Below are 14,971 nucleotides of genomic sequence, written 5' to 3' on the forward strand. Positions count from 1 at the left end.
TGCTCTGATCTAGGCATTTCTGGGTCCATACAGAACTCCACCTTTTGCTTGCAAGACGGTTTTAAGCCTTACCATGATTTTGTTAAGCCTTACAAATGATTTACCCAAGTGTTTACCCCTCATAAAAAAGAGTCTTTGAGTTTTTTGTTGTTGTTCTTTTTCTCTTCTAAAAGAAAGAAAGAAAGAAAGAAAGAAAGAAAGAAAGAAAGAAAGAAAAAAGAAAAGAAAGAAACCACTGTTCTCCATGCTTATGAATGAGTGCCACAATATGACAAAATTTGTCCACTCGTTCACAGCAGTGGTAAATTATTTCAGAGCACCCAACTGATTTTTCTTCCTTTAAGAGAAAACAAAATAAAGAGGGGACCAAAGGGGGAGGGAGGGAAAGAATGTGCTCTAAGAAAATGTAGATCTTTCCAGCAAAAGAAGCTTCTGCTGACCAAGGCCCAAAGGGTGAGTGGGAGCCCAGAAGGTGCATCATGGGAAGTGGAGTGAGCACTTCATTCAGTTGCCTTTTTATTCAGTTTCCAATCATCTGATTGATATTGCCAACATCTTTACAACATACAAATAAATCTTTTATCAACCAGAATATATACTGAAGGAATTCTTTCCCCATCCCTACTCCCTGTGGGAACTTGAAAGAAAGAAAGAAAGAAAGAAAGAAAGAAAGAAAGAAAGAAAGAAAGAAAACAAAACAACAAAACAAACAAAAAAAACACAAAACAAACAAAAATATACCCCTCCCATCCACCCATTCCCTAAGCCAGTAAAGCAATGACAACAGCACCTTGACATTGTTTTAATTCCAACGCTATCAGAAGTTAAAAGCAGTAAAACAGATAATAGTACTAACAAGAACGAAGATACTTACTGTCTAAAATGTAAACGGAATGTTTTGGTTCAAATTTTTGTTGGTTTTTTTTTTTTTGTCTGTTTTCTGAAAGAGGACAGTTTATTATCAATTCACAATTAAAGCAGCATGCAATTTATTATTATTTTTTTTTAAACTTTTTACGTTTTCAATTCTTGGCAACGGCAACAAACCACAACATTATCGAGGAATGAAATGCAGACTTTTTAAAGTTGTGCGCAAAATGACTGTTTCCCTTCTGGTCATGGATATGTCCAATAAATAGATTGTAGAACCACTGTACTGTATAAACTTCATTTATACATGCAGTTCATAAAATTATTTTTTCTTAACTGAATAATTTACCCTGTTATGTATATATACAAATAGATAATTTTTGTCTCAATATAATCTATACAACATCAATCCACTATCTTCCCCTTTTAATGGTCAATGTACATACACAGGAAGTGTCTATCCTTATGAATCGCCAGCCAATTCTCTTTTTGCTATCCATGGTGAGGGCCCGCACGTACGACTGGGTAGTTCGGCACTGGGAGTTCCAATGCCTTTTGTCTATGCCCCTGCAGCCCTCCTTTGTGTAACCCATGGGATTGCACTTGGTCTCGTAGAAGTACTGCTTCAGTTGGCCTTTCGATACAGGGACTTTTTCAAGGACGGTGACCGTCCCGCCCGACATGTCCACTGCAGTCTTTTTATCTGCCGCTGTCACCCACTCGCTAATGCTGTCGCACACGCTCAGCTCCCCGCGGCGGGCAGGGTCAGAGTGGCGCCGGACCCTCATAGACATGTTTGCAGCATCCAGGTAATTTTTGTATTCCTCAAGCAGAAAGAGGAGAGGAGGCTCCAAAGGCACTTGACTACTGAGCATCACCCTGGAAGTGTATAAGTCCGCGTCCTTACTGTTTTCTTCATTGGGTCGACCTTTCTGGTCCTCGTCCAACAGCTCTTCTATCACGTGTTCAAAAGTGTCAGCCAAGGATGTCAGGCCTCTCGACCCTGCCTTGGGCCCGTTCACGCTCTCCAGAGTCCCATGGGTCCGCACACCTGGGTAGGCCAAGCTGCCTTGTCCTCGGCCGTTGGCTTCTTTCATGGGGGCAGCCTTCATGCAACCGAAGTATGAAATAACCATAGTAAGGAAAAGGATGGTCATCACTCTTCTCACCTGGTGGAGCTGCAGGGAAAAAACAGAAACAGGACACAGAGCCGGTTAGCACTTTCTTTCGCAGGGATGCGCTGCGGCCATCGGACTGTGATTCCAGGCCATTCTGCGGGGGCAAGGATTTTATGCACTGGTGATGAACTCTAGTTGCATCAGACACACGTTAGCGTCAGTCTTGTGCTCTGTGTGGCGTTTACACCCAAGGTTAGATGGCTTCTACATAAGTGAAAAAAACTATGGCTGCAAGTTCTCCCTTACCAGCTTTGTAAGTTTAATTTTTAATGATCTCTGCTCAGGCTGTCACAAGAAACACAAAATCAGAAATGTTACTAGGCAACAACTCCAAGTGTAATAGTAATTTTTTTTTCAAGTTAGCAACATGGTCCTATTGCGGGAGCTGTGTGACAGGAACAGCAGTGGCCTGAGGGGTCTGTGGGGGCCTTTCCAGCTGTGTGATATCTAGGTATGAAGAGCACCGTAAAACAGAAGTCGGGGAGCTGTAAGGAGACTTTTACATGGACTTTTTTTTCCCCTCCCATAATCTATTAGGACAAAGCATAAAGATAGTCTCATCAAGCCATCCGCAAGGCCACCGAGGACTTGCTTCCCATCCTGAAGAAAGTTTATGTCCTGAAGAAAGTTTACATTAGAACTCAGGGCTCCCAACTTTAGCTTCAATGTTTTCCTAGTACACCTGGGTGGTCACTACTGAAAATGTTCTGCTTATTTCCAAACACAAATCATTTTCTACACGTTGATTTTAATGGTGTGTCTATACCTGGGGCTGATGTCATGAAAACAATGTGTCTGCTTAAAAGAGCACTGAAAAAGTCAGCATTAAAAAGGCAATGAAGTCAATGTCAAATGCCTCCCATATGCGGATCCACGTTTATCTCCACTAACTCTGAGCCCCTCACCCCTTTGACTTTTCTGGCTCATGTACAGAGCCATCCAAGCAAGCTCAGCTTCTCCTTTTATTAGAAATGTGGTCCTGTGAGTACGTGTATGTGAGAGAGCTCAGAGTTTATCATAACTTTAAAAGGCTGAGTGGCGTTTTGCACATTGTGGAATAGGCAGCGAGCACTTCTTTCTGTGCTTTTGAAGTTTTCTGGGAAGTCCCTTAACAGCACACCACAAAATTAATCTTTTCCTGTTTGCCAGAGGGTTGCTATACTCTAAATCTGGCTCTACATCTATAAGCAGGCTCTGGGAAGCCAATTAGAATGGAAGAACAAACAAAATGAAAACATACCTATAGACCGACCCAAGGTTACCGTCAGATGGTGAAGGACTTCAGAATCACTTACCTGAAGCACTGGGTCTCTTAGCAAGAAAGAGAAGCATCCCTGGGCTCCGACACTCTAACTATTCCTACTTCTCAGTCCTGGAGCAAGGACTTACAAAAAGACACACATGTGTCTAACCAGTAGGGAAAAGGACTGTTTTTCTGTCCATATGAAGTGTCACTGAACAGGAAGACAACCTACCTCCAGTTAATAGGTCATACTTCAGAAATGGCTAAAAATTCTGGCATTGAAAAGCAAATGTTTCTCTTCCCCACTTTCATAAGAGATCACATTTTCTACCACTAAGGGGCTATTACCATCCCCAAACACCCACAAATTTCTTTGTGGATTCACTCTCACTATATACAAATAGCAAGCACGCTCAGAGCCGTTTGGAGCGCACAATGGCCAGAGTCAGAAGCACACACTGGTTTGAATAAACCACAGATATCTATTCTGCTAACACCTGAACTTTTTGCGAATGTTCTGGATTCTGCACCATCAAAGAAATGTATCCTCCAAGGAGGTTTCTATTCCTGGCAGGCAGTATTTACACCATTGAATGAAAACCTTTTCTCCTGATGTTCCCAGTCCAAGTTAAAACAACCCAAGGGGCACCTCAAATGTAGGTCGATGAAAGAATGCAAATATAGAATATTTTACTCCAGTCATCCATATCACTCTGGTAGAGATTTGCTGTGATCAGCAATCTTTTAATGCCATATTTCATCAAGTCTAAGATACCAGCATTATAAAACACATCATTTTACGTACCACTAAGAAATAAAAAATGCAGCCAATTAAACCATTGCTTTCTTTATCACTTGGAAATATTATTGTACACTTACTGAAGAGTTCTTTTAGACTTATTCAGACACATTTTATCATATACAATTTTTCTGCATATGTAACAAAAGTAAGCAAACTAAATTGGTTAAGGCGATGACAACTATACGATGACTCCTACATGGCAACAATAACAATACAATAACATCAGCTATAAGACACAACTTCAGAGATATTACAAATATGAATGACAAACTGTGATTCTAGAATTAATGAAATGGAGTAAGTTTCATAAATATTTACTAAATGCCCACATGAACCGCTTAAAATGGCCCAAGGTACTGAGGCATCTTCAACTACAGAGTTGGGAAATTGTTTTATTATCACTACCACAGATAAGAGGCTTTTAATGATATACCTTTTTCTATACTTGGCTTAGAGAAGTTTACCCTGCCTTTCACTGGTCTCCTCTTTATATGTTAGTAACTTTTTGGTTCCAAAAGTGGTACTTTATAGTATCATTTTATTAGCAGTTCCATAAACAAATATTTCAGAGGACGAAATGGTATCTGAGTAAATATAACTTGGCTTTCATCCTGAAGCCCAAACAGTGGCATCCCTCAAGGTGGAACATCTGCACAGATTCAGTTAAAGTAAGTATCTGGTGCTAAAGCCCAGCCCCCTTTGCCAGCCCTGACCCCAGTGACACTTCTAGGATGCTCACTGCCTACTCCCAACGCCTTGTAAGTGCATCCAGCACCAAACTCAATACCTTTTGTGGAAACGATATTACTTCCTAACTTGTCTGTTTCTGACAGTGATTTCTTAATACTTTGGACCACCCAGGGTGGAGGCTAGGAATCTTGGAATCAAGTTTGACCATACATTTTGGGTATGGTCTTCAAATCCAATCAGTGAAGAAGTCCTGCTCATTTTTCCTTTACAACATTTCTCCTGTCCATCCCTTTCCTCCGTCCCGCTGCCGCCATCTTGGTTCAGCTCTCACCATCTCAATGTCCCCCTGATGCACTTTACGTCCTTTCTGATCCATTCAACTATGATGATCACTGCCTGACCAACCACTCACCTTATCTTTCTCTCTCAAAAACTTGCAATAGCATTTTCATTCCATTAGATACCATCTAACAACTTCTTTTACCTGGTATCACACCCTTCAAAATCTGGCCTCACCGTTACTCACCTCTACTCTGATCAGGCCAGAATCCTTGAAGCTGTATATACATTATTGCCTGGAAGTGACCTGTTCCATTCTTCTGGCAAACTTTTTTCTGTCTGATTAAATCTCACTTATCATCCTTCATAGCACAGTTCAAGCATCAGATCATACATGCCACCTTCTCGAATGTCCTCCTTCTCTTCTAAAATTTGCATCTTATAGCTCATTGAGTATTTTCATATCCCTACTTGCTTGTTAACTAACAGTGTTTGCTAACCATGGTCAGCCTTCAGTTAGATGATAGGCTCTCTGAGGGAATGAATCATGTCTGACTACCTCACCCCTGCAATTAACGGTCAACATAGAATAATATAATAGTTCTCAGTAAAAACTTACTGATGGGCTTACTAAACCATTAGAAAAGGCAGTATTAACCTTTCATGGGAAGGCTTTCCATTTGGAAAGCACAAGTGAACTCATTGGAATTATTTGGTCAAGTGCAGGCCATGCTAAACCCAAATTAAAAGCTCGAAGGGATCTGATAAATGGCAATTATCAGTCATGAAGAATCTCTTTAGCTTCTCTAACAGGGTAAAGCCTTACTTGACTAATTTCTAAAAAGAAAATAACACTATATCATACAAATTCCTCCTGTCACTTGTGTAGCCCTGTTCCTAACAGAAGACTTAGAAAAGTAGCCAGTGATAATAATAATCACAGTGAAACTTGGATTTTTAGTATTTCAACTGCCTTTTTGGCTGTTAACCTCTTCAATGAGTAATTTTATATACTATATTAGGAAATCGTAACAATAAGTAAGAGCTTCCATGACAATTCCTAACATTTTAGCCCTTCGGATGTGTCTTTATTACACAAAAGATAAAGAGGCTGTGTAATACTCCTAAGTAGATTGTTAGTCTATATATCTGTTTCTACATAATAAATTCACTGGTGCTGTCTAATTCTGCTCCAAGGCTCACAACAATCAGCCCAATCACATCTATAAAATGCTAGGAAGGATTGTTTGTAGCCCCATTCTCAAAAAATTAAATATAGTACACAGGGCTAAAAAGAAAATTGACAAAATAGAAGTAAAGTTTAGTTTTAAGTATGACTCATGAGTCTTAAACATTCAACTAGATGAATATCCATGACAGCATGCTGTAGTAATAACTTAACATTTGTCTAAAAGACGATAGAGCATTCACAAGCATGATCTAATTTGATTGTTACAAGGAGATAAGACAGGTATTATTATCCACATTTCACAGATGAGACCACTATGGCTCAGAGAGGTTAACAGGTTACCTCTTCACCCAAGTTTTTACTATCAGGACGTGCTGCCAGTTTTAGGATATTTAACTGCAGGGAGAAGACAGGCTATGCTACAAAGGGTGGTCAAAGAAGGAGCTTATACAACACAGCCATAATTTTCTGTAGCTGTGTGTATCCTGGAGCCCAGCTTTCTAAAGGCAGCACCAGTGAGATACTACTTTGCAGTTCTGGACTAATCATGACCTAAAAGTCCCTTCAACTTTAAGGCCTGATTATTTCAGTAGATGAAATATCAGACAACATGGTCTTCCTCTAAAGGAAAGCTATGCAAAAATATAGGCATGATAGAATGATGTTTCTATGGCCAAAGTTAAGAAGGAAAACCAAACAGTAATATGGGTAATTCAGGCACAGAGGGGAAAAAAATGCAAAGTGTTCCCTATTCCCCAGTCCCTTAGGGTTATGTCTATGACATGTAATCAAAGAAAATAGTTTAAAGATACGGTTACTCATCTTAGTCGTATAAGCAACAAGGATGATGGTAATGTTGAAGAAATTATCAATTAATATTTAATTCCTAACATATATGATGCAAACCTATTAAGAGACCACCTTAATGCAATCTTTCAAATCAATATAAATAATCTTCAATTTGTATCCAGTTTCACTACATGCATTTATTAGCCTTTGTTCATTCATCACACATGGAATCTACTTTCAAATCTTATAGTCTAGGAGAAAAGTAGGATATGTATGTAAGTGACTAAAACAGAAAAGTAGAAACAACCCAGGAAAAGAAAAAATTCTATAAAGAGAAAGAGGTTACTTCCAGTTAGAGAAGGAAGTATGCTTTGTGAAGAGGAAGGCAAAGGATAGGGAAGATTTAGACGTGTTCAGAAAAGACACCAATGGATGGATGGAGTCTTGGTTAAAGGCACAGAGTACATTTCTGGAGAGAAGAGCCCTGGAAAGGAATAGTGAGAAAGAAGAGTGAGTGACTCTCAGATTCCAGAAAGGTCTGAGGGTGATGCTAGAGAGTTCGGACCCTGCCTTATAGGCATGAAAGAGCCAGTGAGAGTTTCTGAGCAGGGAAATGCTTCCAGAAGCCCCGTTTATCACCAGATACAGGAGGGCCTAAAAGAACGATAGACTGGAAGAGACAATTCATTGATTTTCTTAGTGGCCATTGAGCTTTAAAAATAAATACTGAGTAGTTACTTAAGTGTGAGATTGGGGTTAAGGGCTTGGGTATATCTTTTAACTTAATTCATTTATTTCTATTTTCTATTTATTTATTTTTAGGCTGAAGGGAGTTACAAAAGAAGGGGTTAGAGAGAAGTGTGCAGAAATGAGTGCTAACCATGGGGTCGTGTCTGGTTTGGCTGAAAGAACACCATGGAAGAAGGTGGAGAGAAGGCGGGAATCGAAACTCATTCCAATTATAATTACACTGAACTTGGATTCCACTGCTCAGCACTTTTAATTCAAAGATCTCCAAACACTTTGCAAATGTTAACTAATTAAGACTCATAGGACCCTAGAGGTACAGGTAACTATAATTATCCACCTTTCGTACAGGAGGAAAGAGGACCAGAGTTTTTAATCAACTTATCCACTCACTGTGGTTCCCCTGATAGAACAAGGTTAGAACCTCAGATTCCAAAGGAAAACTAGGCCTTCAACTACAGAGACTAGTTTCTTTCATCCCTCTGCATTATTTTCCCATTAGGTATACACTGCTTAGCTGAGAAGAATTAAAAACAAATAAACAAACAAACAACAACAATAAAACTTCACATTCCTCAAGGAAAATAATTGGCAGTTGGAATCCATAAATAAAATAAGGATGGGGGCTGGGGCTAATGATCATGACAGATGCTCACCTACTTGCCTGAAAGACCAATCAACTGAAACTAATAAATATTTTAGTAAATGAAATCTGATAATGCAGATTTTCCTAAGCTTTGAAGGAACTGCCTTAGGTCTTGGGTGGGGGGAGCTCAGTCAGTTAAGCGTCCAACTTTGGCTCAGGTCATGATCTTGTGGTTTGTGGGTTCAAGCCCCGCATCAGGCTCTGTGCTGACAGCTCAGAGTCTGGAGCCTGCTTCGGATTCTGGTTCTCTTTCGCTCTCTCTGCCCCTCCCCGCTCACACTCTTCTGTCTCTCTATATAAAAAAATAAACATTAAAAATTTTTTTATTAAAAAAATGTAGGTTTTGGGGCTCCTGGGTGGCTCAGCTGGTTAAATGTCAGACTCTGATTTTGGCTCAGGTCATGATCTCATGGTTCATGGGATTGAACCTGGTGTTAGGCACCAGAGAAATTGCTGGTTCTTAGAGACCCAGAAAAATACAATACATGTAATTATCATGACAAAAAGTATATTCCTCCGAATTATTAACTTGATAGATAAATTTATATACATCTTTGATACAAAGCAAAATATCTCTGGTCCTCTATTAACTTCCTCTATTCCATACCCTATCCTTGAAAAAGCAAACACACTTCTACTGGTCAGAGATCTCCTTCACCCAGGAGTAAAACTAGACCATATTCTCCATTAGGAAGGATAGGGATGGGTATTCTCCTCCGAATTACCACAATTTGTACAAGACCTTGTACCAACTAGGTTCCCACACATGCTGAATGACTCTATTCCCTTTGTGCTGGTAATATTTGCATAGTATTTAGGGAGGTGAAATTAAAGTAAGAACAGTAAGTCTTAAAATGAGCTGGAATGAATTTTGGAATAAGGGATAGAACAAGGACCAGGTCTGGGCAGAAAACACCCCACTTGCCGTTCCAGTCCCAGGCACAGCTGCCACCACGATCCAAAGGTTTTTGTTTTTTTGTTTTGTTTTGTTTTTTTAACATTTATTCATCTTTGAGAGAGAGAGAGAGAGAGAGAGGGAGGAGCAGAGAGAGAGGGAGACACAGAATCCAAAGCAGGCTCCAGGCTCTGAGCTGTCAGCACAGAGCCCGATGCGGGACCCAAACTCACTGGCTGCGAGATCATGACCTGAGCCAAAGCCGGACGCTTAACCAACTGAGACACCCAGGCGCCCACGATCCAAAGGTTTTTAAGTGCCTCCAACACTGCTGCCCCAAGAAACCTACTGTTTGACTGTGACCAAGGAAGACTCCCTGAAAGCCAGAGCCACCCACAGCTGGCAGTCCTATCCATGCCTGCCCTCTTCCTTCACCGCCACAGAGTAATATCGCCCACACAGTGCACATCTCTATAATAAAGTCTCAAACATACACAAGCCACTTGCCTATCAAATGAATAGATGGCCAAAAATTTTGCTTTTTAAAATATGTTTTCAAACTGTTTTTTAAATTATAAGAACAAAATGGCAGGCAACATTCAATTAAAAGGCCTAACCTCTTTAATCCTTCTCCCCTCCCTCCTTTCCCCGCTTCCTTCCTTCCTTCCTTCCTTCCTTCCTTCCTTCCTTCCTTCCTTCCTTCCTTCAAATGTTCATTGGGGCGCCTGGGTGGCTCAGTTGGTTGAGCACTGGACTCTTGATTTGGCTCAGGTCATGATCTCATGGTTTGTGGGATCGAGCCCTGCGTGGGGCTTCACACTGAGCATGGAGCCTGCTTGGGATCCTGTCTCCCTCTGCCTCCTCCCCTACTCACACTCTCACTCTCTCTCTAAAAAAGAAATTAAGAAAAAAAAATATGTATCTTTGGGGGAGGGGCAGAAGAGAGCGAGACAAGAGAATCTGAATAGGCCCCACCGCTGTCAGTGAAAGCCTGAGGCAGGGCTTGAACTCACAAACCCTGAGATCATGACCTGAGCTGAGGTCGGACACTCAACTGACTGAGCCACCCAAGCGCCCCAGGATTGTTTTCTTTAGATTTTCAGGTGAGATTTGTTTATAATAAACTGAAGTTCAGATTTAACAATATTCTAACTATTATTTTTTGCTTTTTAAATTTTTTATTTTAATGCCAGTTAGTTAACATACAGTGTTGTATTAGTTTCAAGTGTACAACATAGTAGTTCAACAATTCCATACCTCACCCAGTGCTCACCACGACAAGTGCACTCCTTAATCCCCATCACTTATTTAACCCATCCCCCTACCTCTCTCCCCTCTGGTGACTGTCAGTTTGTTTTCTGTAATTAAGAGTCTGTTCCTTGATTTGTCTCTCTCTCCCTTTTTTTCCCCTTTATTTGTTCTGTTTCTTAAATTCCACATGAGTGAAATCATATGCTTTTGTCTTTCTCTGAATAATATTCTTCTAACTATTAAATTGCGAAAAACAACACATTATCAAATTCCCATACATGGTAGACAGTAATGTTCATTATGATATTATCTAACAGGTTCTGCTAAGTTTCAGTGACCCACTTTGCAAGGAAGGACATGAAAAAATTAAACGAAACCTTGCTTCTCAAAGTGAGATGGATGGGCCAGTAGCATTAGCATCACCAAGGCACTTCAAAGAAATGAAGAATCTCAGCTTCCCTTCCTCCATCCCTTCCACCCTGTTGACTAAAACAGAATATGCACATTGACAAGATTCATATACTTCAAGGCGGTTCATTAAAGTTGAGAAACACTGGACTCTGATAAAGAGAGAGGAAGCTACTTATGATAAGGAAATGAAAGGGTTAAAGTCAACTTAAGTATTGTGGCACATTCTGAGCATGCCATGGGCTTACTCACCATCTCTCCTCCTTGGCTCAACTTGTTTTATTGGAACATTTATTATGTAGGAAAATATTTTTGCTTTTGTAATGGTATTAAATAAATCTGGGTTCCCTTCATGTCAACTTGCTTTTCCACTATTGTGTTTGTACAATAAAGCACAGGATACCTATAAACATGATTGACTGAATGAGAATTTATATTGTACTACCGATCTAAATCTGAACTCCCACTCAATCACTAATTTTTATCTCAATGCTACAAAGCAAGTACAAGCATAATTGGCCTCCCTGATCACTTACAAAGGCTAACATCACTCACTCAATCAGAATCAAACTGGAAATGATACAAACAGCACTAGCAGGTGATAGATTTCAACACACATTAATATTCCTTTCATCCAGGTTTCTGATGGTGAAACAGAGACAGAGGCAGGGAAAACTGATTCACTCACTCAATGAAGATTTATTTCTAGGCCTGTCCTAAAGCTAACAGATCTAGCTAACTCCTACCACCTAACTCCTAAATAAATCTCCCCACACACAAAAAAAAAAACAGCAGCAGTGGCAGCAACAACAAAACCTTAAAACATATGATTGTATCAAGCATCCAAACCCCTGTTCAACCCTAATCCATCTCTACCTCAGTAAGGTACCCAGCAGGCAACTCAATTTCTCAGTTGGGTTCCAACAATTGGGATCATTTGCCTCAAGACTAAAGGAGCCAAAATGACCAAAAAGAAAAGAAAACAAAACAAAACAAAAAGTTAGCTTTCTAAAGAAAAGTATAAACATTTTTTTGAGTTACAAGGACATCACCATCAGGGAGTTGATAGGGTGGTTTCATAAATAGAACTGGAGACAGCTTCACTGTTTAGGTTTTTTACAAAGGATTGCAAAGACAGCTAGTTCCCAAACACCAAGTCACCAAGTCACCAGTACGGACACACATGACTCATACTGGGAATGCTGATAGTGTTGCTGTTAAATCATCTGATGCTGAGTGGGGCTGAGATGTCACAGAACCCTCTTTTCCCAGGCAGAATCCTAAGTATTATTGGGTTCCATCTTGAGCCCCACACAGTACAGATGTGAACACAGCTGAGGGACAGCCTCCTCCAAATTACAAACATGGTGCACCTGCTAACAGGGAATGTTGTGAAAGCACAGCAGAGCACTGTCTTCTAAGTTCCTGGACCCAGGAATAAACATGCCCTGGGCTTAAAGAAAGTGCAAGGGTGATGTAATGGTAGTCTTTGTCCCTAAGGGGAGAGCATGCAGTGGTCATGCTCTCAAGCCAGAGGATAAAAGGAATCCCCTTTTAAGAAAGAAGTGTGCCAGGGATGCCTGGGTGGCTCAGTCAGTTAAGCATCCGACTTCGGCTCAGGTCATGATCTCATGGTTCGTGGGTTGGAGCCCTGCATCGGGCTATGTGCTGACAGCTCAGAGCCTGGAGCCTGCTTCGGATTCTGTGTCTCCCTCTCTCTCTCCCCCTTCCCAACTCACGCTGTCTCCCTCTGTCTCAAAAATAAATAAACATTAAAAAAAAAAATTTTTTTAAAGAAAGAAATGTGCCATAATGTGGAAATTGAGCACAAGCCAGAACAATTACAATTAAAAAAAAAAAGAAAGAGAGAGAGAGAGAGAAAGAAAGTTAAGACCAGTCTGTTCTATTTCAGTCTCTTTCCCCAGAACTGGAAACTTCAAATCAACAGGTTGCTTGTAAGGTGCTGCTGGACACTTTGTGGAGTTCCTACAATGAGACGTTATGGCGATTTTGACAGCTGTGAGCCAACGCCCACTAGACACACACACACTCGTAATGGACCCCAGAGCTGTGGTAAAGGCATGCCCTTCTCAGTTTTTCCACAGATGGTGCTCCTGAAATTTTCCACAGCCAATGTATTCCTGTGGTTAATTAGTTATCTGAGTGAATTCCATCACAGAATATCTGTTCATAATTAGAGCCATCTTAGGTCCAAACTGGAAGCCTTCAATGTCATTACTTCAGAAGGGGTAAAATGGGAACAGGACAGATGAGTCTCACCTGATGAAGAGCCTCTCACTCTAGATTAGATCCTATCCTCTGAGCTACGACAGAGAACATTAATTTTTAAAAAGCAAGAGGTGAAAAATAGGTGGAGGAAGAAACTGGACAGATAAGGTGCCCCTAGAACAAAAGGATAGCATTCCCTTTAAAACCACTATCAGGAGATCCTAGGGGAAAGATGAAATTAGCAAGAGAACGCCATTAGCTCTCTGTTGCTCACCTTTATGAGACCATTTTCAGGAATCAGTTTGTTAAATTCCACTGAAGCGCAAATGTACACACCGCAGCCCTTCTTCTAGGTTGCTGAGTCATACCATACAGAAGTGTGTGGGCAGATGCCAAAACATGTGTGGACACGCAGCCCTTTCTGTAGAAACTCAACGTTCTAAGCATTAACAAGGATTAACCTTTTGCACACGAGGAGAAAACTGGTGGGTCCACACATTCAGCTGTCCTTCAGGTTATTTTTGCATCTAACTCTACAATTTCTTTTAATTACTTATTGTAAAGCACAAGAAAGTGCTCATTATTTGTAGGTTAATGCAGGAGCAAAAATTATTGTGTACGTTCCCCTGCCCACTGCCCTACCCCAGCCCCCAACTCTTCTAAGTGTCCCTGTTCATTTGAATTGCACAAGCAAGCCAGTTTCTGGGTCCTGCGCATAATGAGCCATGTGGACCCTATTCAAGAAACTGGCCATGTTCCAGAGCTACTATAAAATACAAGGAAAATATTAACATCTCAGATGACAAAAGATCCATATGGCTGGTCAGAAAATATCCACATTGCTTAAGCCAATAGAGTGTACCTATATGGAAACATTCAATTCTGTTCCATGAGCATCAGGACTGTGAGAACATCTGTTTGTCTCCATTCCTTTTCACTAAACATTGATTCCAACAGAATACATGCAAACTCAAGACACCAATATATTTAATCTAAGCAAGAGGACGAGGGATGTGTTTTTACATCGTATCTATAAGTAAACACTGGAGCGCCTGGGTGGCTCAGTCGGTTAAGCATCCTACTTTGGCTCAGGTCATGATCTCGAGGTTCATGAGTTCAAGCCCTGCGTCAGGCTCTGTGCTGAAGGCTCAGAGCCTGGATCCTGCTTCAGATTCCGTGTCTCCCTCTCTCTCTGCCCCTACCCTGCTCACACTCTGTCTCTCCCTCTCTCAAATAAATAAATAAATAAATAAAATCATATATATTATATATATAAATTATATATATTATATATATTTATAATATGTATAATATATATACATACATGTAATATATATGTACTATATATGTAAACACAGTATTGTATATTATATGTATGTATTATATACATACATACATACATATATATCATATATATATATGTACTATATATATATGTAAACACAGTATTGGTGGTAGTGGTGCGTATGGAGAGAGGGAGAGGATTTTGGAAGAAGCTGTGGGCAGATGAATAAGTAATATCAATCTTCTCTTTGTATAAAAATGATTAAAAATAATAGCTAACATTTACGAGCTGCAAGGTAGATAACTGAGTTATCCATAGCTTACAGCTAAGAAAACGGAGTCTCAGAGAAGTTCAATAAATTGCCTAAAGCCACACGCCCAGCATGTGGTAGAAATGGAATGTGAACCAGAACTGGCTTGCATGCTTCTTTCCATATGGGGTCAGATGTGGATGTGGTGTCTTATATTTTG

The 14,971-nt window shown here is 40.3% G+C and overlaps 1 protein-coding gene across 1 annotated transcript; it reads right to left on the minus strand.

Annotated features, from left to right (window-relative positions):
• Positions 1-1,283: 1,283 nt before the first annotated feature.
• BDNF (brain derived neurotrophic factor) lies at positions 1,284-13,715 on the minus strand. The gene is given in 2 exon segments (XM_047070221.1): positions 1,284-2,048; positions 13,491-13,715. Coding segments are annotated over 2 exon segments (990 nt in total).
• Positions 13,716-14,971: the final 1,256 nt, after the last annotated feature.

Source organism: Lynx rufus, unplaced genomic scaffold (assembly GCF_022079265.1).
Source record: "Lynx rufus isolate CCGP_SWC_20201006 ecotype Redwood Valley unplaced genomic scaffold, mLynRuf1.p SCAF_9, whole genome shotgun sequence".
NCBI classification, from domain to species: Eukaryota; Metazoa; Chordata; class Mammalia; order Carnivora; family Felidae; genus Lynx; species Lynx rufus.